The sequence below is a fragment of the Mercenaria mercenaria genome, chromosome 2 (genome assembly GCF_021730395.1).
Source record: "Mercenaria mercenaria strain notata chromosome 2, MADL_Memer_1, whole genome shotgun sequence".
Taxonomy (NCBI): domain Eukaryota; kingdom Metazoa; phylum Mollusca; class Bivalvia; order Venerida; family Veneridae; genus Mercenaria; species Mercenaria mercenaria.
The window spans coordinates 11136820-11161853 of record NC_069362.1 but is presented as its reverse complement, the minus strand read 5'-3'; the positions used below and the strand labels follow the sequence as shown (position 1 = coordinate 11161853).

The following is a 25034-nucleotide window of genomic DNA, read 5'->3' as shown; positions in this document are numbered from 1 at the left end:
GATTAACTTTCATTAATTAATGTATCGCCGAGTCTGCAGGGCGTGAAAATACAACGACATTGGTCGTTGTGGATTATCGATTTTGTACAATACACTGTCACCAAGGTGATCTAGCAAGGTGTCAGTGATATGACAAGATTCTGTGTACATATCAGTCACCTATGCACTTCAAGATAAATTGACAATTTGCAAGGGGAGACCCCTGTATTTATTCTCAATTATATTTTCTAGCCTTTTCAAAAATTTATGAGTTCGGCATTTCGCCGCTCCTCGAAACATTGGGGCGGCAGGGGCCGCCCCTGCCACCCCAGCTCCTACGCCCTTGCACATTGGTCTTCAGGAATAAGCTTCTAAGCAACATTTTTTGAAAATTAACTTGTTCTGATTGGTCAAAAAGGTAGGTTGCACACTATGGATTTTTTAATGTCTTTGTTTTCTTAACAGTAAAATGCAGATACGGGTAAGGCTTAGAAGGATGACAACTAAAAACTATCAGATAATAAAATAAGTCATCCCGTTAAGCCAAATGCATGAGTAAGGCTAAAGATCATGTAACTTATCTATCTTATAGATCTAGCTATCTATGCATACTGCCACGCCCTCTTCTGGAGTATTATGTGCAGTAGTGTTATTGGCAGTAAGACAGACAGCTGTGTCATCAGCAAAAAGTTGGACCAAATGTCTTCAATTCCAGCTGAATATGCCCTTAGCATGGTGTAACCATTTCCTTACATTCCATAATGCAGCCATTCGTGACTAATTGACATAAAATTTCAGCACTTCATTAAAAAAGAATAAGACATGCAAATCTGTGTAACTACCTTTCTTTTGAAACTCGTATATCAGCTGTACTTTATTTAACGAGTAACTATAATGACATTCGTTAATTAAATGAGAATTAACCACAAAAATCTATCAATATTTCGGGCCTGCATTTATTTACAAACATTACGACTTCCGGTTACTGTGCTAATCTTCATTGTTGGAGAGCTACTGATTTTGACAGATGTAAACATTGCGAGAGTTGCCAAGATTCTTGTAGATTGAAAGAAGAAACAGTAGGTAAGACATTGTTTATATTGTAACAAAGAAATTCAGTTTTCAAACTAAAGACATATTCTGTAAAATAATGCATGTCATGTATGAAAAATATCTATTTTTCTTTTGACCTGATTCAGTCGCAAAAAACTTCTATTTTTAGACTGTAAATATTATGATTATGTCACAGGAATGCAGTAAGCCATAGGTTGTAGGAGTTGAGATAAATCATACATTTACAGTTCTAGCAGAATGTATTTATTACGAAAAATTTATTGCATTAATAAGTCAGGTGATATTGAATTAGTATATGCCAAATGAAATGTTGGCAACCAATAATTTTTCAATGACTGCTGAGTTTTGTAAAAAAATATTTCTTTTAAATCAAATTGTGAGTATACCGTAGTATACCCTTTTAAAGTGAGGCGATTACTGAAAATGATGATGATGGTTTTAATGAAGAACAGACTGTTGAAATGTGGCCAGTTGACAAGGAAGATTCGTATTATAAACTAGTCTTGAGCTAAATTGTTCGCGGGTTGCAATATTGTGATAATTTTTTGCAAAGGTCAATATCTCTCCTCCACGACATAGAGGCAGCAGACATACGGTAAATGTCAGTCTGTGAAATAGGTCTGCCTTGCAGTTGGAAAATTGAGACTAATTTTAAACATATGCGATCTTAAATATTGCTTTTTTTTATCTTGAGCATGTTTATTTTTTATAATACTGAGATCAATGTGCATGACATTTATATATTAATTATCATTATTGTACAAAATCATAGTCTATCAGTTTGGTCGAATACTTTAAGCTTTATTACTGGTTAAGTGTACATTTACCTGTTCTTTGTACAATTCAAGTACCAGTAAGATGAATGTGTGAAGTCAAAAGCCTTGCAACTTTGGGGATTCCGTTTGCTTTTAGGTCAAAGGTCAACGTCCGACTTTGACAGGTGATTTGAAAAGCTCAGACCTATAGTTAGCCTTTATCCTGATTCCAGACCCTTTATTTTAAGACTGCAGAAAAATAACCTCTGAGGCTAAAATATCTATAAGGTTAAAATTATATCTAAGTACTGGCTTATTACAATTAGTTCTCCAATCATCTTAATCTTGTAAAAATACTAGAGCTTAATTGTGTCTATGGTGCTTATTTTTATGTCACAGGGTGAGAAAAATATGTGGTAAAGGAGGACTAGGTCTTTCATTTCATCATTTACAGGGAAAGTGCTCCACCAACCAAGTTTCCCAATCGCCTACGCATACAATCTCCCCTTTTAAGTAATCAGGTCCTATACCATGACATATTTCCCCACCATTTTATCATTTGTTCTCAAATACTTCATAAATATAGAAATTACATGCATCGAAGACTGTCTAGTATGTATAATGCCATTGTTACAGTAAATTTCCCAACTAGGAAATCTTCCTTGGGAGTGGGAGAGGGGTGGGGTGACAGCTGAATTTTCTAGGAAATCTTCCATCCACCCGGGAATTTACCCCCCTCCCCTATCTCAAATTACTCATTATATCAATAAATGAGGTTTAGGAGGGCTAGGTACACTGGAGTCACTGTGTTGGTGAATCCATCTATCAATATAAGCACCTCTGATAACTCTTGAAAGGATTGGTGGATTAATTCATTTACAGTAAACAGGTACCGGTATATGATTATAAGATAAAGGTCGAGGATGATGTTGCTTGGTTACAGAATTATGGCCCTTTTTTGACACTAACAGTCAATGTCTGGAAAACTTTTGAAAGGATGAATGGATTAAATTCATTTATGGTACACTGGTTTATGATTTTAAGATACAGGCCAGGTTTGATTCTGGATAAGGGGCAAAATTACATTTAAAATCAAGGCATTGATTTGTAAACATTGCACCCAAGCCCAAAACCTTCCATTTAACTTTTTTGTCTTAAAAGTTACAGTTATTCAACTATAAATGCAATTGCTAAAGAATAGGCTTTTTGCCACAGCACTGGCACATTTGCTGTTTGAAAGATAAAGCAAAAACTAACTAGCCGGTCAAAAATTCCTAATAGCATAATTATGTACTTTCGGTTTAAAATCTGGCCAATTTTGTTACAGCGAGATATTTTGTTCACTTAATCCTTACACTCACTTATACCACTCAGTACGTCCTTCCCCAGGTAATGGCTTTGTTTCAATTGTATGACAACAACTTATATATATATATATATATATATATATACATATGTATTTCTATGAATTTCAGGCAATCATGGTGTATTTAACAATCAAGGAAGAGAGTGAGGACAGACTTTTCTTTACTAGACAGCCTTCTTTGAATTCCTGGGCAATTCTTGTTGGTAAATATGAGAAAATTAGAATACGATAGATATTCATTTTGCTAGATGAAATGAATCTACTAGACCTATGAGTTGTTGATGAGGAAATACCCCCATGAGGTTAAATGAGGTTCTACCAAGTTTTTTTACTTTTATCTCAAACCAAGTTAGGGTTTTCCTTGTTACCACAATTCAGTTGGCATGGTAGATTTATCTTCTCATTGCATCAGCCATCTTTACATGCATTTTGACTATCAGATTGTTCAGCTGAAAATAAGACTTTTAATATCTTGTTACGTTTATACCCTGCAAGAACAAAACAAACTTTGACAGTGACATTGCAGTAGTTGAACAGTATGAATGAATCTTACGTCACATACGTTTTTGTAGTGTTTGATTGCATTATTCACATGTTATTCATACGCTAAAGCTCAGCAATGAAACATGCAGGAGAATTAAATGTCTCAGCCACAGGGCAAAGACAACTACATGCAGACTTGTATTTTAATTTCATTGTTTGCAATCAATGGGAGAAGGTCTGAGAATCCTGAATGATTTTGGAAATAATACTATATTTAACTATTTGAGCCATGCCATGAGAAAACCAACATAGTGGGTTTGCGACCAGCATGGATCCAGACCAGCCTGCGCATCCGCGCAGTCTGATCAGGATCCATGCTGTTCGCTAACAGTTTCTCCAATTCCAATAGGCTTTAAAAAGCGAACAGCATGGAGCCTGACCAGACTGCGCAGATGCGCAGGCTGGTCTGGATCCATGCTGGTCGCAAACCCACTATGTTGGTTTTCTCATGGCACGGCTCATTTATAAGAATATAATATTAGAATATGAAATTAAAATTGAGAGTTTTAAGGAGACACCATAATACATTCATGTAAGAAATAACCATTTTTTCATTCCAGGCTTCAGTTCTGTAGGACTTGGCATTGCCTATTATGGAAATGGTATGTGTACATAAATTCAATATCCTTAAGACATATGGATGTTGTTGTTTTTTAGTTTATACTTAATTATTTCAGCTTGATTGTCAAAGAAATTGCTTTTGAGTTTGTTTCCACGGAAAAAACAGTAATGATGTTATCTGAATGTAATATGTAACTAAGTTTCATTTGTAGAGAAAATGAATGATAATTTTGATAGATTTGAACAGAACAATCTGTCAGGTTATATAATTGTTGTCCCTTGCTCCTTGGTATCTAATTTGGCTTTGGTTCAGATTTGTTTAGCTCGACTTTTTTCTCAAAAACTGTAAGAGCTATAGCTTTGAAACTTGTTTAACATCATTATATGAGTAATAAGGCCAAGAACCATAACTGAAGCAAAACTTTTAATAGAATTATGTCCCTTTTTGTACTTAGAAAATGGGAATAAGATTTGTAGCTTTGAAACTTTGTGCTCTTGTTTATTATTATAACAGTTAGTAAGCAGGTCAAGAACTGTAACTCTCTTATATTTTGTCAGAATTTATGCCAGTTTTGCCCTAAGAAAATTGGTATTACATGGTTGCTGTCGAATCATTTAATTCTATGGGCATGATATTTCATGGTTTGTGCTAAAACAGATATTTTATTGGGATTTTAATTTATGAATTTTAATTAAATGATTAAATGAATAGAAGATTTAGTGTCATAGATTGACCTAACCGTGAAATCCATGTAAAATTAATCCCCCATAAATATTTAGTATACAATTTTTTGTTTTGGCCCACTTTTGTTGAATAATAGAGCATTGAAACTTTGTATTATTTTTTCATCTTAAATAGACGAGTAAGAAAGCCAAGAACCATAACTCTTTTCTTGCATTTTGCTTCAGGTAATGTACGTACTTAAGAGAGGATTGGCTCCACAGTTGATGCTCTTTTTAGCTCACCTGTCACAAAGTGACAAGGTGAGCTTTTGTGATCGCGCGGTGTCCGTCGTCCGTCCCGTCCGTGCGTCCGTAAACTTTTGCTTGTGACCACTCTAGAGGTCACATTTTTCATGAGATCTTTATGAAAGTTGGTCAGAATGTTCATCTTGATGATATCTAGGTCAAGTTCGAAACTGGGTCACGTGCCATCAAAAACGAGGTCAGTAGGTCTAAAAATAGAAAAACCTTGTGACCTCTCTAGAGGCCATATATTTCACAAGATCTTCATGAAAATTGGTCAGAATGTTCACCTTGATGATATCTAGGTCAAGTTCTAAACTGGGTCACATGGGGTCAAAAACTAGGTCAGTAGGTCTAAAAATAGAAAAACCTTGTGACCTCTCTAGAGGCCATATTTTTCATGAGATCTTCATGAATATTGGTCAGAATGTTTATCTTGATGATATCTAGGTCAAGTTCGAAACTGGGTCACGTAGGGTCAAAAACTAGGTCATTAGGTCTAAAAATAGAAAAACCTTGTGACCTCTCTAGAGGCCATGTTTCTCAATGCATCTTCATGAAAATTGGTCAGAATGTTCATGTTGATGATATCTAGGTCAAGTTCGAAACTGGGTCACGTGGGGTTAAAAACTAGGTCAGTAGATCTAAAAATAGAAAAACCTTGTGACCTCTCTAGAGGCCATATTTTTCATGAGATCTTCATGAATATTGGTCAGAATGTTTATCTTGATGATATCTAGGTCAAGTTCGAAACTGGGTCACGTAGGGTCAAAAACTAGGTCAGTAGGTCTAAAAATAGAAAAACCTTGTGACCTCTCTAGAGGCGATATTTCTCAATGCATCTTCATGAAAATTGGTCAGAATGTTCATCTTGATGATATCTAGGTCAAGTTCGAAACTGGGTCACGTGCCGTCAAAAACTAGGTCAGTAGGTCTAAAAATAGAAAAACCTTGTGACCTCTCTAGAGGCCATATATTTCACAAGATCTTCATGAAAATTGGTCAGAATGTTTACCTTGATGATATCTAGGTCAAGTTCGAAACTGGGTCACATGGGGTCAAAAACTAGGTCAGTAGGTCTAAAAATAGAAAAACCTTGTGACCTCTCTAGAGGCCATATTTTTCATGAGATCTTCATGAATATTGGTCAGAATGTTTATCTTGATGATATCTAGGTCAAGTTCGAAACTGGGTCACGTAGGGTCAAAAACTAGGTCATTAGGTCTAAAAATAGAAAAACCTTGTGACCTCTCTAGAGGCCATGTTTCTCAATGCATCTTCATGAAAATTGGTCAGAATGTTCATCTTGATGATATCTAGGTCAAGTTCGAAACTGGGTCACGTGGGGTTAAAAACTAGGTCAGTAGATCTAAAAATAGAAAAACCTTGTGACCTCTCTAGAGGCCATATTTTTCATGAGATCTTCATGAATATTGGTGAGAGTGTTTATCTTGATGATATCTAGGTCAAGTTCGAAACTGGGTCACATAGGGTCAAAAACTAGGTCAGTAGGTCTAAAAATAGAAAAACCTTGTGACCTCTCTAGAGGCCATATTTCTCAATGCATCTTCATGAAAATTGGTCAGAATGTTCATCTTGATGATATCTAGGTCAAGTTCGAAACTGGGTCACGTGGGGTTAAAAACTAGGTCAGTAGATCTAAAAATAGAAAAACCTTGTGACCTCTCTAGAGGCCATATTTTTCATGAGATCTTCATGAATATTGGTCAGAATGTTCACCTTGATGATATCTAGGTGAAGTTTGAAACTGGGTCATGTGGGATCAAAAACTAGGTCAGTAGATCTAAAAATAGAAAAACCTCGTGACCTCTCTAGTGGCCATATTTCTCAATGGATCTTCATGAAAATTGGTCAGAATGTTCACCTTGATGATATCTAGGTCAAGTTCGAAACTGGGTCATGTGCGGTCAAAAACTAGGTCAGTAGGTCTAAAAATAGGAAAACCTTGTGACCTCTCTAGAGGCGATATTTTTCAATGGATCTTCATGAAAATTGGTCAGAATGTTTACCTTGAAGATATCTAGGTCAAGTTCGAAACTGGGTCACGTGGGGTTAAAAACTAGGTCAGTAGATCTAAAAATAGAAAAACCTTGTGACCTCTCTAGAGGCCATATTTTTCATGAGATCTTCATGAATATTGGTCAGAATGTTCATCTTGATGATATCTAAGTCAGATTCGAAACTGGGTCACGTGGGGTCAAAAACTAGGTCAGTAGGTCTAAAAATAGAAAAAACCTTGTGACCTCTCTAGAGGCCATATTTCTCAATGGATCTTCATGAAAATTGTTGAGAATGTTCAGCTTGATGATATCTAGGTCACTTTAGTAACTGGGTCATGTGCGGTCAAAAACTAGGTCAGTAGGTCGAAAAATAGAAAAACCTTGTGACCTCTCTAGAGGCCATATTTTTCACGAGATCTTCATGAAAATTGGTGAGAATGTTCACCTTGATGATATCTAGATCAAGTTTAAAAGTGGGTCACGTGCCTTCAAAAACTAGGTCATTAGGTCAAATAATAGAAAAACCTTGTGACCTCTCTAGAGGCCATATTTTTCAATGGATCTTCATGAAAATTGGTCAGAATTTTTTATCTTGATGATATCTAGGTCACATGTGCTCAAAAACTAGGTCACTATGTCAAATAGTAGAAATAACGATGTCATACTCAGTTGAACACTGGGTCATGTGGAGATAGGTGAGCGATTCAGGACCATCATGGTCCTCTTGTTCTGTTGTAGATGGCTGGCAATACGTAAAATTTCTGTATGAAAACTTGCCCTTGCAGAACACGAGTGGTCATCACAATTGCATGTACCTGCAGTATTAAAAAGGCATCATAACACATAAAAGGAAATTTTAAGGGTTCAGTATTAATCAAAAAGCCAGTAAAGGGGTAATATTTTGTTTCAGATCCATTCTGGTTGAAGGCAATCTACTTAGTTCTTGGAAGTCTGATTGGTATATCCTGTATGGATGACTGGGAGGTAGGAATTCTTTACATTTTGCTGGTTACCTTTAGCTTGTTTCGTTCTAAATAAACTTTAGAGGGCCTCTGTGGCCTGTAGTTTATTGCTGACTTTAAATCACTTGCCCCTCACTGCTGCTGGTTTGGAAATCTGGCATCGGGTGTAGAACTCTTTTGTGTCTAGAAGCCAGGTACCTGCTCATACCTGAAATAATACCCGACTGGACATCTGGGGTCTTCCATCACCATCAAAAAGTCACCGTTTGACCGCTTATAATTGTGTTCAAAGAAAAGGCAGAGAGATTATGTCATTCTTGTGTCATTGTTAGCTCATCTGATTTTTTGAAAAAAAATGATGAGTTATTGTCATCACTTGAGCGGTTGTCGGCGTCGGCGTCGGCGTTGCCTGGTTAAGTTTTATGTTTAGGTCAGCTTTTCTCCTAAACTATCAAGCTATTGCTTTGAAACTTGGAATACTTGTTCACCTCATAAGCTGACCTGTATAGCAAGAAACATAACTCCATCTTGCTTTTTGCAAGATTTATGGCCCCTTTTGTACTTAGAAAATATCAGATTTCTTGGTTAAGTTTTATGTTTAGGTCAACTTTTCTCCTAAACTATCAAAGCTATTGCTTTGAAACTTGGAATACTTGTTTACCATCATAAGCAGACTTTGTACATCAAGAAACATAACTCCATCTTGCTTTTTGCAAGAATTATTGCCCTTTGGACTTGAAATCAGTTTTCTTGGTTAAGTTTTATGTTTAGGTCAGCTTTTATCCTAAACTATCAAAGCTTTTGCTTTAAAACTTTCAACACTTGTTCACCATCATAAGCTGACCCTGTACATCAAGAAACATAACTCCATCCTGCTTTTTGCAAGATTTATGGCCCCTTTTGGACTTAGAAAATATCAGATTTCTTGGTTAAGTTTTATGTTTAGGTGAACTTTTTCTCTTAAACTATCAAAGCTATTGCTTTGAAACTTGCAACACTTGTTCACCATCATAAGCTGACCCTGTACAGCAAGCAACATAACTCCATCCTGCTTTTTGCAATAATTATTGCCCCTTTTGGACTTAGAAAATCATTTTCTTGGTTGAGTATTATGTTTAAGTATACTTTTCTCATAAACTATCAAAGCTATTGCTTTAAAACTTGCAACAGTTTTTCACCATCATAAGTGGACACTGTACATCAAGAAACATAACTCTATCCTGCTTTTTGCAAGAATGATGGCCCTTTTTAGACTTAGAAAATCATGGGTAGGACAATATTTCTATTATACAAAAAAAATCAGATGAGCGTCAGCACCCGCAAGGCGGTGCTCTTGTTTATACATAAATTTGTCTTATTTGTTTTTTGCCTTGTCAATTACAGAAACAGTTCTTTTGTCAAGTCCTAGAAAAATACCTAAAATATACTATTGTTTCAAAATGTATCAGAAGGAAAGATACACTTTCTATGTTTGTCAATGAAAGCTTAGATATGCAGAACAGTTAAAAGTATTCAAATTTTAAGGAGGAAAATATTCCAAGAGTTCAAAGATCTGGGATTTGAACGGATGGGATTTTCCAGAGAGTACAAATTGGAGCTGTCCACACAATCCTTTTTGCCTTGTAATCGGACAAAGAATTTATGGTCATATTTAGTATCTTTGAATATATTTGCAATATTACACATGGCATGTTAGCTTTTTTGTTCAGTATACATGTTTTTTTACAGGAGTGTGATTTCAATAAGAAGGAAGGGGAAGTACGGTTGAAGAAGCATAGTGCCTGGGACTTAATTTTCCTGAGAAAAGAAGATGTCGGTATGATATATAGAGGATATTTTGTTTGTTTCAGTGTAAGAACAAATATTTCACCAAGTGAACACCATGATTTTATGCAGAATTTTCACAAGTAGCACAGCCAGGAATGAAAATGTAAATTATGGTGTTCAGAGTGAAATATATTTTGATCTTACATGTAAAACAAACAAAAACTTTTTATTTCATGCTCTGGCTGAATACGTTTACTAGTTTCTTACCAGTGAAATATATTTGCTATTTTTCACTGTGAAAATACCAGATAGATTTCATTTTCATATTTTGATAATTCACTGAAATAAATATTAAGCATGTATTGAAATGCTTGATATTAGGCTTACTGTAGTTTTCTGTATTTCTTAGATTAAAGCTTTTGATATTGAAACTGCTTGATAGCATCTGAGTTATTTTAAGCAGTGTAAGAAATTTGTTCCACTCTGTGAGCATTTTTAGATATACGTATGGTGTTTGCCACTCAGCATAAGGTTGCATGTCTTTGTCCTTTAAGTTCATGTAGGTTCCCCATCTTAGAAACACAAGTATAAATTGCTTATTGCCAGTAAAGTGAATTCAGTGCCTTTCTTAGAACTTTCTTTTAAACTTCTATAAAAACTTAAGCCAGTATATAGCCCATGATCAAATTTAATTCATTTGAACTATAGATATAATTGTCAGTTTATTTCAATCTCTCTAAATTTCAGTTGTAGCCCAGCTGTCCGAAGTAACTGGTATAAAAGTACAGGAAGAAAAGGTGAACTTCTTCGGTACCACATATCAAGTTGTATTGAAATTTTCAGCTGGAATGACTTTTGGTATAACTGAATCATTTACATTCGGCTCATCCAAGTAAGTGCTTTAAGGTATTAGGCCCATAATAGAGTACCTCCTTTTTGAAGAGTATTCAGTTCCTACCATAAACCTACTTTGACTGCAATTTTCAGGGGGGCATAGGTTCAAGCCCCACTGGGACCAATTTTTTCCCCCCTCACTTTCCTTTTTTTTTTTTTAGTAAGTCTTTGCTTCTTTCAAAACTTATTATTGATTTATTGTACAAAAGTGGAAAAAATTCATTTGATAAGCGATTTCTTGCTGTTCAAAGAGAGTTTACCTCTGAAACAGAAGACGTAGAGTTAGACATCTTTAAAAATACTGAGTTACATGCGGTAAAAGTTCTTTATTTTATCATTCGAAAAGGAAATAAAACAAAATACTTAACGATTTATCATTATTATTCAATAAGAATCATGTAAAACATTACATCATATGACATATATCATAAGGGGTAACAAGTTACGTAGATTATAACATTGTTATGGTGAGTTTGGAGGTTTAAGGCCACTTAATGTTTGGACAGGGGGTGCCGGAGCAACTGTCCTGGATGACAGAATAATTAATGTCACTGTTGTCTTTTACTTGACCCAGAATGTTGAAACTTCATAGGATGATTGGACATGCAGAGAAGATGACCCCTATTGATTTTAGGATCACTCCATTAAAGGTCAAGGTCACAGGGCCAGAACATGGAATGCTGTTACCGATCAGTAACTGGAGAACCAGTTGATCTAGAAATTTTAAACTTTATAGGGTGATAGGGCTTATGGAGTAGATAACCTCTCTTGATTTTAGGGTCACATGATCAAAGGTCAAGGTCACAGGGGCCAGAACATGGAAAACTATTTTTGAGGGGCCAGAACATGGAAAAGGATGATTGGACATGCCTAGTAGGTTACCCCTATTGATCTTGGGGCCATTCTTTTAGAGGTCAAGATCATAGGGGCCAGAACATTAAAAACTGTTTTTGATCCATAACTTGAGAACCACTTGACCCAGAATGTTGAAACTTCATGGAATGATTGGACATGCCATGTAGAACATCCCTATTGTATTTCAGTCACTAAGCTTACCATCAGTGTCTCTTTGACTTACGCTTCTGTTCCCTCGGGAGACATGTGCTTTTCTTCAAAAGCATCTTCTTGTTTAATATCATTAAAAACATTAGAATTCAAAATACTAATCTTACATTTTATTTTGGCCTGAATGACAGAATAATTAATGTCACTGTTGTCTTTCACCTGTATTTGTTACAGTGTGGACAGGGATTTTAAAGGTCACTGACCTTGAATCACTGCTGTTGGACCTGAACCTTGTATTGGACGTAAAAATCCAGCTGGCTTAATTTAGATCGGTTGTTCTACACAAGTGTCTGCATTTATGCCTGTTTGGGTACCTAGGGTCTGCCTTCACCAGCAAAAGCTATGAAGTTGCCATAATTTCATATCCTATAATTGTGATGATGTGATGTTAAACCTACCCACATAATAAACCTACCCACATAACAAAAACAAATCTTCTCCTTTCTGATTTTGAAGTTCTGTAAGTATGCCTGTAGTTAATATTAAATCTCCGCTTTTCAGTCATGTAGGGGAGTTGTTAGGTATTTGAGTAGAACAGATCAGTACTGGTGTTGAATGCAGAAATAAAAAGATGTATAACTGAAATACTGTTGATAACTAAAACTAAAAAATCTGCTGGTACAAGTAAGTCATGTTGCTAGATATTGACATTTGTGAAGTATATTTAATCTGGAAGGAAAAAGAGTAATTAAATGGAGAAATATAGACAAAATTTAATTCTTTGAAATGACCTTAAAAACCTGTTGCACAGAAAAGTTTGTATTTTTTATAGTGTTACATTTTCCATTTATCAAAATTGTTTGGTAAGGTTGGAGCTCACTCTAGATATGCTAAAACTTTTGTTTTGGTATAGACTTATTGGAAGGTGAATTTTTGCAGTACATCTCTGTAAGGTACAAAAATAAAGAATTGTGTTTAATGCCTCTGAAATTAAGGGATTTCACAGTATGCATTTTGTATTAAACTTTACCTTGCTAAAGTTCTAAAATGAACTGGTCTGTCATTCAATTTGGGCAGTACCATTTATTATTTGAAGGGGTGTTCACTGAAAATTTACTGATTGAATAGCTAACTGTGCAGACCATCCATGCAGGCTGACCTTGGTCTGCACTGGTCGCAAAGGCAGAATCACTTGTCGCCAGCAGGCTAAAAGTTAAACTCTGAAGATACTCATATAATAGCTTTAAGTAAAGAATAGAAATTACAGCATTGATTTCTGGGAACATCTGTCATATGGAGAGTAACAGGCTTTCCTGTAATATTTTTTATTGTAATGTTTTAACAAATGCCCCCTATATTTTTAATAACAATAAAAAAGATTTTATATATAAGATATGTAGTCATAAAACTGATATAGTAAATGTGTTACACCTAGCAAGTCCTGCTTTGAGTACATGTGAAAGGGGAAATTTCTTCCACTGAAAATTTTGCTCTCTGGAGGTAGTACCGGTATATTTCTTGGCCAAAAAATACGCTCCCACCACCACCACCGTGGAGATACTGGCTCTGGTAATTTTAAGAAGATACAAAATAGAAAAAAAAATCTTTTGACATACATACAGATGTATAGACCAAAAAAGAAGATTGAAAGCATCTCAAAATGTTTGCTTTTACACCACTAGATTTTTCTCATGCTCTTGTCTATGTTTGAATAATTGCTTCTGTCTTTTTTATGGAAAATCAATTTAAGAGCTAAAATGAAAAAGTTTCTGTTTGTAACTAAGGTGTTAGATATGTAATATGTTTTTGAATGAATACAGTTTTTCATATATATTTTAAACAGAGAACACTATGATGTTGCAGAGAAGGTCCGAAACTTTCTAAATATAGAAGAAGAAGCTGCTGACAATGATTTTATAGACTCATCTACATCCTCCGAGGGCGAGGAAACAGCAGACGACTTCGAACATATAGACCAATCAGATCTCCTCGACGAAACAGATAAGCCTGGAATGCAGGAAACTAATGATGATAAATGTGATGTCCCCCCGCCCACCGAAGTTCCAGCTGAGAGCTAATAGCTGTATATGATTGTTTATAGATAATTTAAGTAATGGCCTTATGTAAGACTTTGTTCTAGAAATAGATTTTTCCTTGTGTTACATGAACGGCAGAATCTGACGTCTGCTGCACTGTCAGGTTCAGCTGTACTTGTTTCAGAGGAAAAGAAGATTTATAGTTCAAAGTAAATATCCAGTACAAACCAACTTGTTGACTTTAGTTCATATTGTTCAAAGTGTAATTTCTGGAAAGACACAGCATGGTAACAGCTTTGAATTGTTGTGGTAGGAATAGACTAATTATTACAGAGTAAAATATAAAATGTGACCTTGCTTGAATAAACATATGAGCCGTGCCATGAGAAAACCAACATTGTGGGTATGTGACCAGCAAGGATCCAGACCAGCCTGCGCATCTGCGCAGTCTGGTCAGGATCCATGCTGTTCGCTAATAGTTTCTCCAATTCCAATAGGCTTTTAAAGCGAACAGCATGGAGCCTGACCAGACTGCGCGGATGCGCAGGCTGGTCTGGATCCATGCTGGTCGCATACCCACTATGTTGGTTTTCTCATGGCACGGCTCAGTTATTAATATAGGTAAATACTGAAACACTTCATATTCTATTCTTCTGTAAAAAGACATATATGTCAGAGAAAAAACTGATGTGTTTGTGTTATATGGAATAAAGTAATAAAAATGTCATAATAGGAGACTGGGTGAACATCATCTCCCTTTTTGTCATAAAAGACAGATATATACACCTATAGTGTCTTTTTTCTATGGTATATACCCAGTGATATGGTACTAAATATCATTCCATCGTTTGGCCAATAGTTAAATTGTCTATAACATTTTATTTTAAAAATATAGCACAATTATTTCTTGAATGCAGTTTTTATCTATAGGTTTCAATTGGTCATAAAGCAATCAGGTTTTATTTAACACTTATATTATGTAGTTCTTTGTAGTGTGTATCAGTTTCCAAGAGCAATGTTTAACTTGTGTATTTGCACGAATTAGGTTATACTTTTTCTTTGTAAGTGTTTTTATGCTCAGCAATAGTCAGCCATTATGAAACAAATAAAGTTACATAATTAGCCGTTGTATAATGTTACCTATCAGGATATCCTCACTTTGCTGGGATTTTTGATAGGCTAGAAGTGCTTTGAAGTCAATGAATTTTGTTGGCGTAAAATGTTGTGGTTTTAGTAAAAGTGCTATTGGACGGGTCTTGCATTTATGGATTTCATGCATTTTGTTTAGAACAGATAGTTTAATGAAGTAACATTTAGTACAAAAAAATATAATAGAGGCCTCAATTTTTAAGCAGTTTTGATACAAACTTGATCGGTTATTATTCTAGTAAACATTTTGTTAGCCTAAATACTATAGGTTGGGTAATTACATAGGCTTTATATAGCAAATGCAAGGTTGATATCTTCAGTCAGTGTTTAGAATCAGAGAAAAACAGGTGCTTGTGTTTTAGGAAATGATGCAGATTGATGTCATGGATATTTCGAATTTGCAAGTGACATTCTCAATGAATATTTGTGAAAATAAATCTGTCAAAAATGTTACCCAATCTAAAGTAGCTGTCTAGGTTTGTTAAAAATAAGTTACTAGATAAAATCATAGAACTTTTAGTTTTGACCATAATCTTCCTCAACCTGAACCTGTAGATTATATACCTGTGTACTTAAAATGAACTCAGTCCATTAATCCACTTATGCAAGGAATGCAGGAAAGTAATGAATGATAACTATTTTCAGATCTTTGCAGAATTTTTAGCTCTACTATAGTAGAGCTATTGGACTCGCCCATGTGTCCGGGTCCCGATTTGGTTAAGTTTTTGTATGTAAGCTGGTATCTCAGGAACCACTTGTGGGAATGGATTGAAACTTAACGCACTTATTCACTGTGATAAACTGACTTGCATTGCACAGGTTCCATAACTCTTTTGCTTTTTCAGAAAAGTATGCCCCTTTTTCGACTTAGAAAATTTTGGTTAAGCTTGTATCTCAGTTCTCACTAATGAGAATAGATTGAAACTTCACACACTTGTTCACTGTCATGATCTGACATGCACTAAGCAGGTCCCATAACTCTACTTTTGCTTGTTTTTTTAGCTCACCTGAGCCAAAGGCTCATGGTGAGCTTTTATGACAGCTCAGTGTCCGTCGTCCGTAGTCTGTCGTGTGTCGTCCGTCGTCCGTCTGTCAACATTGTCTAAAAAACTCTTCTTCTTGAAAACCACTGGGCAGAATTACACCAAACTTCACAGGAATGATCCTTGGGTGGTCCCCTTTCAAAATTATTCAAAGAATTTAATTCCATGCAGAACTCTGGTTGCCATGGCAACCGAAAGGAAAAACTTAAAAAATCTTCTTGTCTAAAACCACAAGGTGTAGAGCCTTGATATTTGGCATGTGACATCATCTTATGGTCCTCTATCAGGATTGTTCAAATTGTGCCCCAGGGGTGAAAAGAGGCCCCACCCCGGGGTCACAAGTTTTACATAGACTTGTATAGTAAAAAACTTTAAAAATCTTCTTGTCTAAAACCACAAGACCTAAGCCTTTGATATTTTGTATGTAGCATTGCCTTGTGGTCCTCTACCAAATTTGTCCGAATTATGACCCTAGGGTGAAAAGAGGCCGTGCCCTTGGGGTATTAAGTTTAACATAGACTCATATATAGGAAAAAAATCTTCTTGTCTGAAAGTTCAAGGCCTAGGCCTTTCATATTTGGTATGTAGCACCTACTGGTTGATATTTAACAAGATTGTTCTAATTATGCCCATGGGGTGAATAGAGGCCCTGCCCTGGGGTCACTTGTTATAATTATGAGTTATATAGGAAAAAATACTTTAAAAATTATCAGATCATATTTCCTAGACTGTTTAATATAATTACCTGATGAGTGATTACCCCAAGTGATTAGGAATCACATGACTGTGGCCTTGACCTACTGACCTGTTTTTTTATTTTTTTAAGATACAGCCTTGAAATTTGGATGACGTACAGTTTTGCACACATATCTTAAAACTGACTTTCAGTTACCATGAATGTGACCTACTGATCTTCTTAATATTTTATCATCAGTTTGCCATTTGGAACATGTGGCTCATATTACTCAGGTGAGCGATCCAGGGTCATCATGACCCTCTTGTTTCAAAATTATGCCCCTTTTTCCACTTAGCAGTTTTTGGTTAAGTTTTTGTATGTAAGATGGTATCTCAGTATCCACTAATGGGAATGGATTGAAACTTCACACGCATGTTCACTGTCATGATCTGACATGCACTGTGCAGGTCCCATAACTCTACTTTGCATTTTTTCAAAATTGTGCCCCTTTTTTGACATCAGTTTTTGGTTAAGTTTTTGTATGTAAGCTGGTATCTCAGTATCCACTAATGGGAAAGGATTGAAACTTCACACACGTGTTCACTGTCATGATATGACATGCAGTGCAATAAATTTACTTTGCATGTTTATAAGATTATGCCTCTTTCTCAATTTAGCTGTTTTTGGTTAAATTCTTATATGTAAGCTGGTATCTCAGTATCCACTAATGGGAAAGGATTGAAACTTCACACACTTGTTCACTGTCATGAGCTGATAAGCACTGTGCAGATTCCATATCCCTGTTTCACATTTTTACAAAATTATGCCCCTTTTTTACTTTTGTATTCATTCAGTTGACAAGGCTGTTGAATAGTCGAGCATTGCTGTCCTCCAACAGCTCTTGTTTTTATGTGTATTTATTGTATTTTTTGCATAGTAGATTTGCTTTAGCATAATGAACTCTTTGTTGAGCATTTTGATTTTACAGAACATTAAATAGTTTGTTGTTATATAGATCAGAGCATTGTTACAGGGAACAAACATTTTTCTTTAACAGTTAATCTTTATTTCTCAGGCTACATATTTACAGTTGACCAACATACATCAGATTGTTAAGTTCTGGTATTAAGACTTTTCACATTTTGAAGGCAATATAAATTTGAAGTTAAAAGACAATATATATGAAGTTTCAGTATGTCTGTTTCTAGGTTTAAAAGGCTTTGTTGAGTATATTAAAGCAATAATTTTATGCTTTTATTGATGTGTTATTGTGTATTAACCCTTACCCTGCTAAATATCTAAAATGGACTGGTCAGTCATTCAATTTGGGCCATACCACTTATTATTCAAAGGGGTGTTCACTGAAAAATTACTGACTGAATAGCGAACAGTGCAGACTATGATCAGACTGCACGGATGTGCAGGCTGATCTTGGTCTGCACTGGTCGCAAAGGCAGAATCACTTGCCGCCAGCAGGCTAAGGGTTAAAATTCTATTGTTTTGGCATAAAATTATGTGATCTATAACATAGGAACATTAATTTGAGGATTTCAACTTTTACAGATGAAAAAAAAATTCTTTTCTCAAGTCCAGGGTAACAGATGTAAACACAGAATTTATGAAAATTAGTCTCCACAAATAATAATGATATTACAGTATTCTAACATTGTGTTGACTGTAGAAGAATAGTAAAGAAAATAAAACATGCTCAAAATAGATTCAGTGTTACTGTTCGGTAACATTTTTATGAACATTTTATCATTAAATCTGCTCTGATTTGTTATATAACTCCTATACTTACTCCTTATTCATCAAGTTATATAATACTTCATAATACTTCATTGAAGTTTAATATTTTCTAATATCTTAAAAAGGGTACTCAAAAACAGTGAAGTTGTTCTAAAAGGCTTTTATTTTTGCCAGATTCAAGAAGTCAGTTATATAAGGTTTAATATAGAATGATACACAGGTTGTTTTCCTGTAGGTTTATAAAGGAAATGTTATGGATCCTGTTTTTTCTTCTTGTTGAATGTTTCTAATGTTGATTTGTAGAAAAAAATTCTGCATCTTGTTTTTTTTTTGTTATTATTTGTTGGATATGATTCTGTGTTATCAAGTTTTGTTAATGTATATAAGTTGTACTGAGTTCTCTTATTCAGTAACATGTTCTTGATAAAAAGAAAAAAAAAACAGAAAAAATAAAAGGATTTTCTTTCTTAGGGGATATGATAGAAATTTTTATGTATAGGTAGAGTTAATTTATGATAAGGCAGTTGTTGACTTTCCACATGCAGATTTGTATGCTTTTTTTACTCATTTATAACTGAACTGCTAAATTATTTCTTTTTTTTTCAGTCCATTCTGTTCTTTTTTTAAAATGAAAAGTGATGTCAGTTTTCTACAGGTATCGATAAAAAAATTATGAAGGAGACCTGAGCTAGCAAGCAGATGATGCCATTTTCTTGTTATTTTTTCTCCCAACTTATACGTAAAACATCTCCTTATGATCTTACCAGACTTTTCTTAAATTTGATCAAAATTAATTTGGTAATCTAGCAGTTTATTTATTGTTTCAGACTTTCTCCAAACATTTGTATTTTTCATATACTGGTGAAGGATCACTAGAGCTTTCAAGAAGTCAGGGACCTCATATTGTTTTAGATGGCAAGTTATTTTGATAAATTTTTAGTTTACCTTACAAATGTTAGTATTTATTTTTGTATATCATTTAGTTTAAAGTCTCTTGTAATGAAGGACTCAAGTGTTTGGGTTCAGTTTTAAAAACATCTATCCACTGTGATTCAGAAATCCGGCCATACAACTGAAAATTTATGGCAGTTGTCCTATCCTGTCATGCCACTGGAAAATAAAGGCAGTTGTCCTATCCTGTCATGCTACGGGAAAATCATGGCAGTTGTCCTATCCTGACATGCTACTGGAAAATCATGGCAGTTGTCTTATCCTGTCATGCCACTGGAAAATTATGGCAGTTGTCCTGTCCTGTCATGCCACTGGAGTATCATGGCAGTTTTGCTATCCTGTCATGCCACTGGAAAGTCATGGCAGTTTTGCTATCCTGTCATGCCACTGGAATATTATGGCAGTTTTGCTATCCTGTCATGCCACTGGAGTATCATGGCAGTTTTGCTATCCTGTCATGTTACTGGAAAATCATGACAGTTTTGCTATCCTGTCATGTCACTGGAAAGTCATGGCAATTTTGCTATCCTGTCATGCCACTAGAAAATCAGGGCAGTTTTCCTCTTGTACAGTTAGACAGATTTCAGGTGTAAATGACAAGGCTGACAAATCATTTTGAAATTTAAATGTTGATGTAAGAATACTTAGTTTGACTGGCCTATAAGCTAGAAATTAATTAACTGAACATTATTGCAACCATTATCACAGGATCATGACAAAGAAACAAACTTTCATACCTCTCCACAGATTCTATTTACATTTTACTTTATTCAGGTGACTTCTTTGTACATTTTAGAATATACAAGTGTATTAAATGTTCATTTTACTACATACAGGTGGACTCCATGTACATTTTAGTATATACAAGCAGTTTCCATTCAATTTGAGTTTTACAAGTGGATTCCATTTTACCTTTTAGTTTATACAAATGATATGATACATGTAATTGTACTTCCATAACAAATGGAGCATTTATAATACATTAAATTTCACTCATGTCTGCATTTCTTTTCTTTTTTTCTAGTCTTACAAACATACAGTCCTAAAGTCATTCCCTAGTCTTTTTTTTTGATGATTGATTATGAGCAATATAATATCAACATCATTTCCATGTGGGGCTATATCTTAATGTATAAATTTACTCTGTCCGGGTGTATTGATACATAAATCTTGTTGTAAAAATAAATGTCCTGTTGTTACAAACTTTCTTGTGTAAGACATAAAATACATATACTATCCTGTTGCATATACATACAATGTACAATGTCGATAAATATTGAGAAAGATAATTGTACTGGTGTAAACTTAAATGTGGCATTTCATAATTTTGTCAGATTTTAAAGACATACATTGTCCTGTTAGAAAGATGTACAATGTACATAAATATTGACAAAGATAATACTGTTGTAAACTTAAATGTGGCATTTCATAATTATGTCAGATTTTAAAGACATATATTGTCCTGTTAGAAAGATGTACAATGTACATAAATATTGACAAAGATAATACTGTTGTAAACTTAAATGTGGCATTTCATAATTATGTCAGATTTTAAAGACATATATTGTCCTGTTAGAAAGATGTACAATATTCATAAATATTGACAAAGGTAATACTGTTGTAAACTTAAACGTAGTATTTCATAATAATGTCAAGTTTTAAAGACATACATTGTCCTGTTATAGAGTTACTGTAAAATTATTAATTTTCACGGGAACAAAAGTTCATGGTTTTGACCAGAGAATTCTATTGCATGGGGATTTAAGTTTATGGATGTCAAAGGTAAAAGATAAAATATAAAGGAATTAATTTTCTTTGTTCATCTGCATTCAATTTCATGGATTGACACAACTATGATGTCCAAGGAAATTACTGTATACTGTTACAAAGCATATTCAATTTGGCATTTTTCCCCTCCTGTGAAGGGCTTGTAAAGTTAATGTGTAAATGTCAAATTACTAGCAAGTTCATTCTAGTGTTTGAATATATTTATGAAATAAAAAACAAACATATAACCTAATAATGATGAGCCCCACTTGAGTTCAAAGTTAGAAATATAACATGAGGGTCAAATGGTCTTTTTCTTTACTGTATTATAATTATATATAGTGTTCCATTGCAGTGAATAGATACATAATAGGTTAGAAATTGTGGAAGGTTTTTGTTGCTATGGCACCCAGTGATGCTAGATTTTCATAACTGATGTATCCTCAGGCTGGTAGATATTTTGCTAAAGTTGTAGATGTGTTGAGTTTTGCATGTTCTTTTCTGTATGTGATTTAGTTAAAGACAAGTTCCATATATCTGGTAGTAGAGGGTTTGGTGTTATTGTAATCTTATTGTGTAACCACTAACACAACTTGATTAACATCATCATATGCTATTATTATAAAAAATACAATAATTGTATATATCAATTATATACATGAAATGCTGTATTCACAACTATATGCTCTAAAGCTGGTATGATTTAATAATTTCATGTGTAGCATTAAGAAAAAAAATAAAATGAGCCGTGCCATGAGAAAACCAACATAGTGGCTTTGTGACCAGCATGGATCCAGACCAGCCTGTGTATCTGCGCAGTCTGGTCAGGATCCATGCTGTTCGCTTTCAAAGCCTACTGCAATTAGAGAAACCGTTAGCAAACAGCATAGATTCGGACCAGACTGCACGGATGTGCAGGCTGGTCTGGATCCATGCTGGTCACAAAGCCACTATGTTGGTTTTCTCATTGCGCGGCTCAAATGAGAATGGAGTACTAAGAAGTGGCAACATGAATACAAGCATTTTATTTTACTTTTGGTTTTGTTATAGATTTTCTAAGATAGAAATCATTAACAACAAATTTTATTTAAATTTTGTTTATGCATAGTTTTATTTTATATCCAAATATTAAATGACAGTTCTGTAGCAAATATGTTGTAAGAATTATTATGAAAATGTATCTCAATCTGTTACATATATATGCAAAGACTGGTTTTATATAAAAATCTCCAACACACTGGGCCCCCTTTGCAATGAACACTTCAGCAAAATTCATGTTTATTTTTCATATTTTATTTTCTGATATTTGAATATTTTAACAAAAAAAATTGATAAATGTTGGTGATAATATGAAAAAAAAAAGATTTTCTGTCAGCCATTTTATTCCTACACTCATAATATGATTGTCATGGCTATGTGATATTGTAACAACAGTGTACCATGAGGGGAGGTGATTGCTGTGGGAAATTTGGTTAGATATAAGTGTACATGTATAGAACATTTCATAAACCAGTAATTTGTTTAGATAGAAAAGTACTGATTGGTTATAGACATTTTAAACTCCATAGTTATATAGTATATCATCATGGTTACATGTTTTATCACCTAGAAGCTTACATTATATCACAGTTATATTTTTGAGATCTTCTTTATTAGTGTGCCCATATCTTGTTTAATTGATATCTTGTGCTCAGTGTCCAGACTTATTGATACATATTGTATCTGTGCTGTACCGCCTAAATTCTAAGATTCTATCAATGCTATAAGTGTGAATTTAGACTTTAACTTAACAGTATTGGATACAATTACTTTGTTAATTAATAACTGATACTGCTGAAAGTTTAGTCTTTTGTCAAGAAGATTCGAAGTTCGTATTTTTCATCTTACTGAAAATTGGTACAAAACTTTGTATAGAATACATATTATTCTTAATTTCTGTAGTTTAAGTTATATGTAATGTAAAGGCCTAAAAAACAATTGTTTGTTTCTGGTATCCTGACCAACCCTAAATTTTTTGGACTTTTTTTAACAAAAAGTTGCAAAAATGCACTTTTTATGCTTTAAACATGGTCAGTGATGTTAGAGATCACTGACGACTTACTGATGCTCTAAAGGCATATCCCCATTATCTGTATTCATTTTTTGACACAAAAATAATTTCTGAAAATTCCCACGTAATTAAAAAAAAAAAATTACCAACCAACCTACCCTAATATTTTTAGCATGTTACCGGAAACAAACATTTTTTTGTTTAGGCCAAATTGACTGTGGAAAATTTCAAGAAAATGTCATCACCTTGAGTCTAAGTCTAAATTTCTCATTTAGACTGTTGATGATCTTTGAATATCGCACATGTAAGAGTGTGTGAGTTCCGCCACAGTGTTCTTCAGTTGCAGTTTGTTTTCTCTATGTGAAATTGTAAACATTGTAACTCCCCAAGATCTAATAAATCATCTAGTCTTAAACTGTTTCTTATCTTTTTATGCAATTCTAAATATGGAAACTATTATATTTGCAGCAGTCAGAAACTAAAATAGCTACTTACGTTTCTTGCATTAAGAAGAGAGATTGTTTTGCTTTGCTTATTTCTGCCAGTCCTTCTGTCATTTCGTCAGAGTTGATATAACAGTAATCTTGCGAACAAAATACGTTTTTGTTACTCCTCAGCCTGCTTGTGATTCTGCCTTTGCGACCAGTGCATATCAAGATCAGCCTGCACATCCGTGCGTCTGATAGAACAGTCCAATTTAGAAATTTAGCATGTTAAAGGTTAAATATGCAAAGAATGCTTAGACCTTGGCTGTTCAAACTTGGTAGGAGTGTTGCATATGTTTAGTATTTTACTCTTGTCATATCCTCAGATATAATTTAAAAGTATTATTGGAGCTATTTTGGAGTTGCCCATGTTGGTCTATTGATCCATCCGTCCATTGTATCCACTATATCTTCTTATCCAGTGGGAAGATTTTCGTAAATTTAACTAGCATCAATTGTTAGTCTCATCAAGATGACATGCAGAGCACACAGTTAAGGTCACTAGGTCTAAGGTCATTATCACACTTGCAGGTCAGGGGTCAAATAGCTTAACTTTGTGTCCACTTTGTATTGGCTTAACTGCTTGGAAGAATTTTATAAAACTTAAAGCATTAATTTTGTTCACCTCTCAAAGAGGTTGTGCAGAGCACACAACCCAGGTCACTAGGTCCTAGTTAAAGATCATACTTTGAGGTCAAACTTTAAATTGCTAATTTCATGTACAGCTCTTTTAATGCCTGAGAAGAGTTTAAGCTCATTTGATTTTTGGAATGGTGAGTTACTGTCATCACTTGATCGGCGTCGGCGTTGCCTGGTTAAATTTTATGTTCAGGTCAGCTTTTCTCTTAAACTGTCAAAGCTATTATTTTAAAACTTGCAACACTTGTTCACCATCAAGAGCTGACTCTGTACAGCAAGAAACATAACTCCATCCTTCTTTTTGCAAGAATTATGGCCCCTTTTGGACTTGGAAAATATCAGATTTCTTGGTTAAGTTTTGTGTTTAGGTCAGCTTCTCTCCTAAACTATCAAAGTTACTGCTTTGAAACTTGCAACACTTGTTCACAACCAGGAGTTGAATTTGTAAGGCAAGAAACATAACTCCAACTTGCTTTTTGCAAGAATTATGGCCCCTTTTGGACTTAGAAAATATCAGATTTCTTGGTTAAGTTGTGCGTTTAGGTCAACTTTTCACCTTTATGGTCAAAGCTATTGCTTTAAAACTTGTAGCAGTT

General features: G+C 34.6%; 2 protein-coding genes across 3 annotated transcripts in view; one reads left to right on the top strand and one right to left on the bottom strand.

Annotated features, from left to right (window-relative positions):
* The window catches only part of LOC123563173 (hexosaminidase D-like), a 37977-nt gene extending 37016 nt beyond the window's left edge, over positions 1 to 961 (bottom strand). Inside the window, exon 1 of the mRNA XM_045355811.2 lies at positions 822 to 961. The gene's annotated coding sequence lies outside the window, so the exon portion shown is untranslated. The remainder of the gene's footprint in view (positions 1 to 821) is intronic.
* LOC123563174 (cytochrome b-245 chaperone 1 homolog) lies at positions 955 to 23729 on the top strand. 2 transcript variants are annotated; one of them, XM_053529784.1, is made up of 7 exons: positions 955 to 1062; positions 3284 to 3377; positions 4278 to 4319; positions 8176 to 8249; positions 9956 to 10043; positions 10742 to 10886; positions 13737 to 23729. In XM_053529784.1, the coding sequence occupies exons 2-7, from the start codon at positions 3290 to 3292 to the stop codon at positions 13969 to 13971; spliced, it is 672 nt and encodes a 223-aa protein (XP_053385759.1). In that variant the 5' UTR covers positions 955 to 1062; positions 3284 to 3289; the 3' UTR covers positions 13972 to 23729. The 2 variants fall into 2 exon arrangements, with proteins under 2 accessions (XP_053385759.1, XP_045211747.2); XM_045355812.2 differs by having other exon boundaries at positions 994 to 1058.
* Positions 23730 to 25034: the final 1305 nt, after the last annotated feature.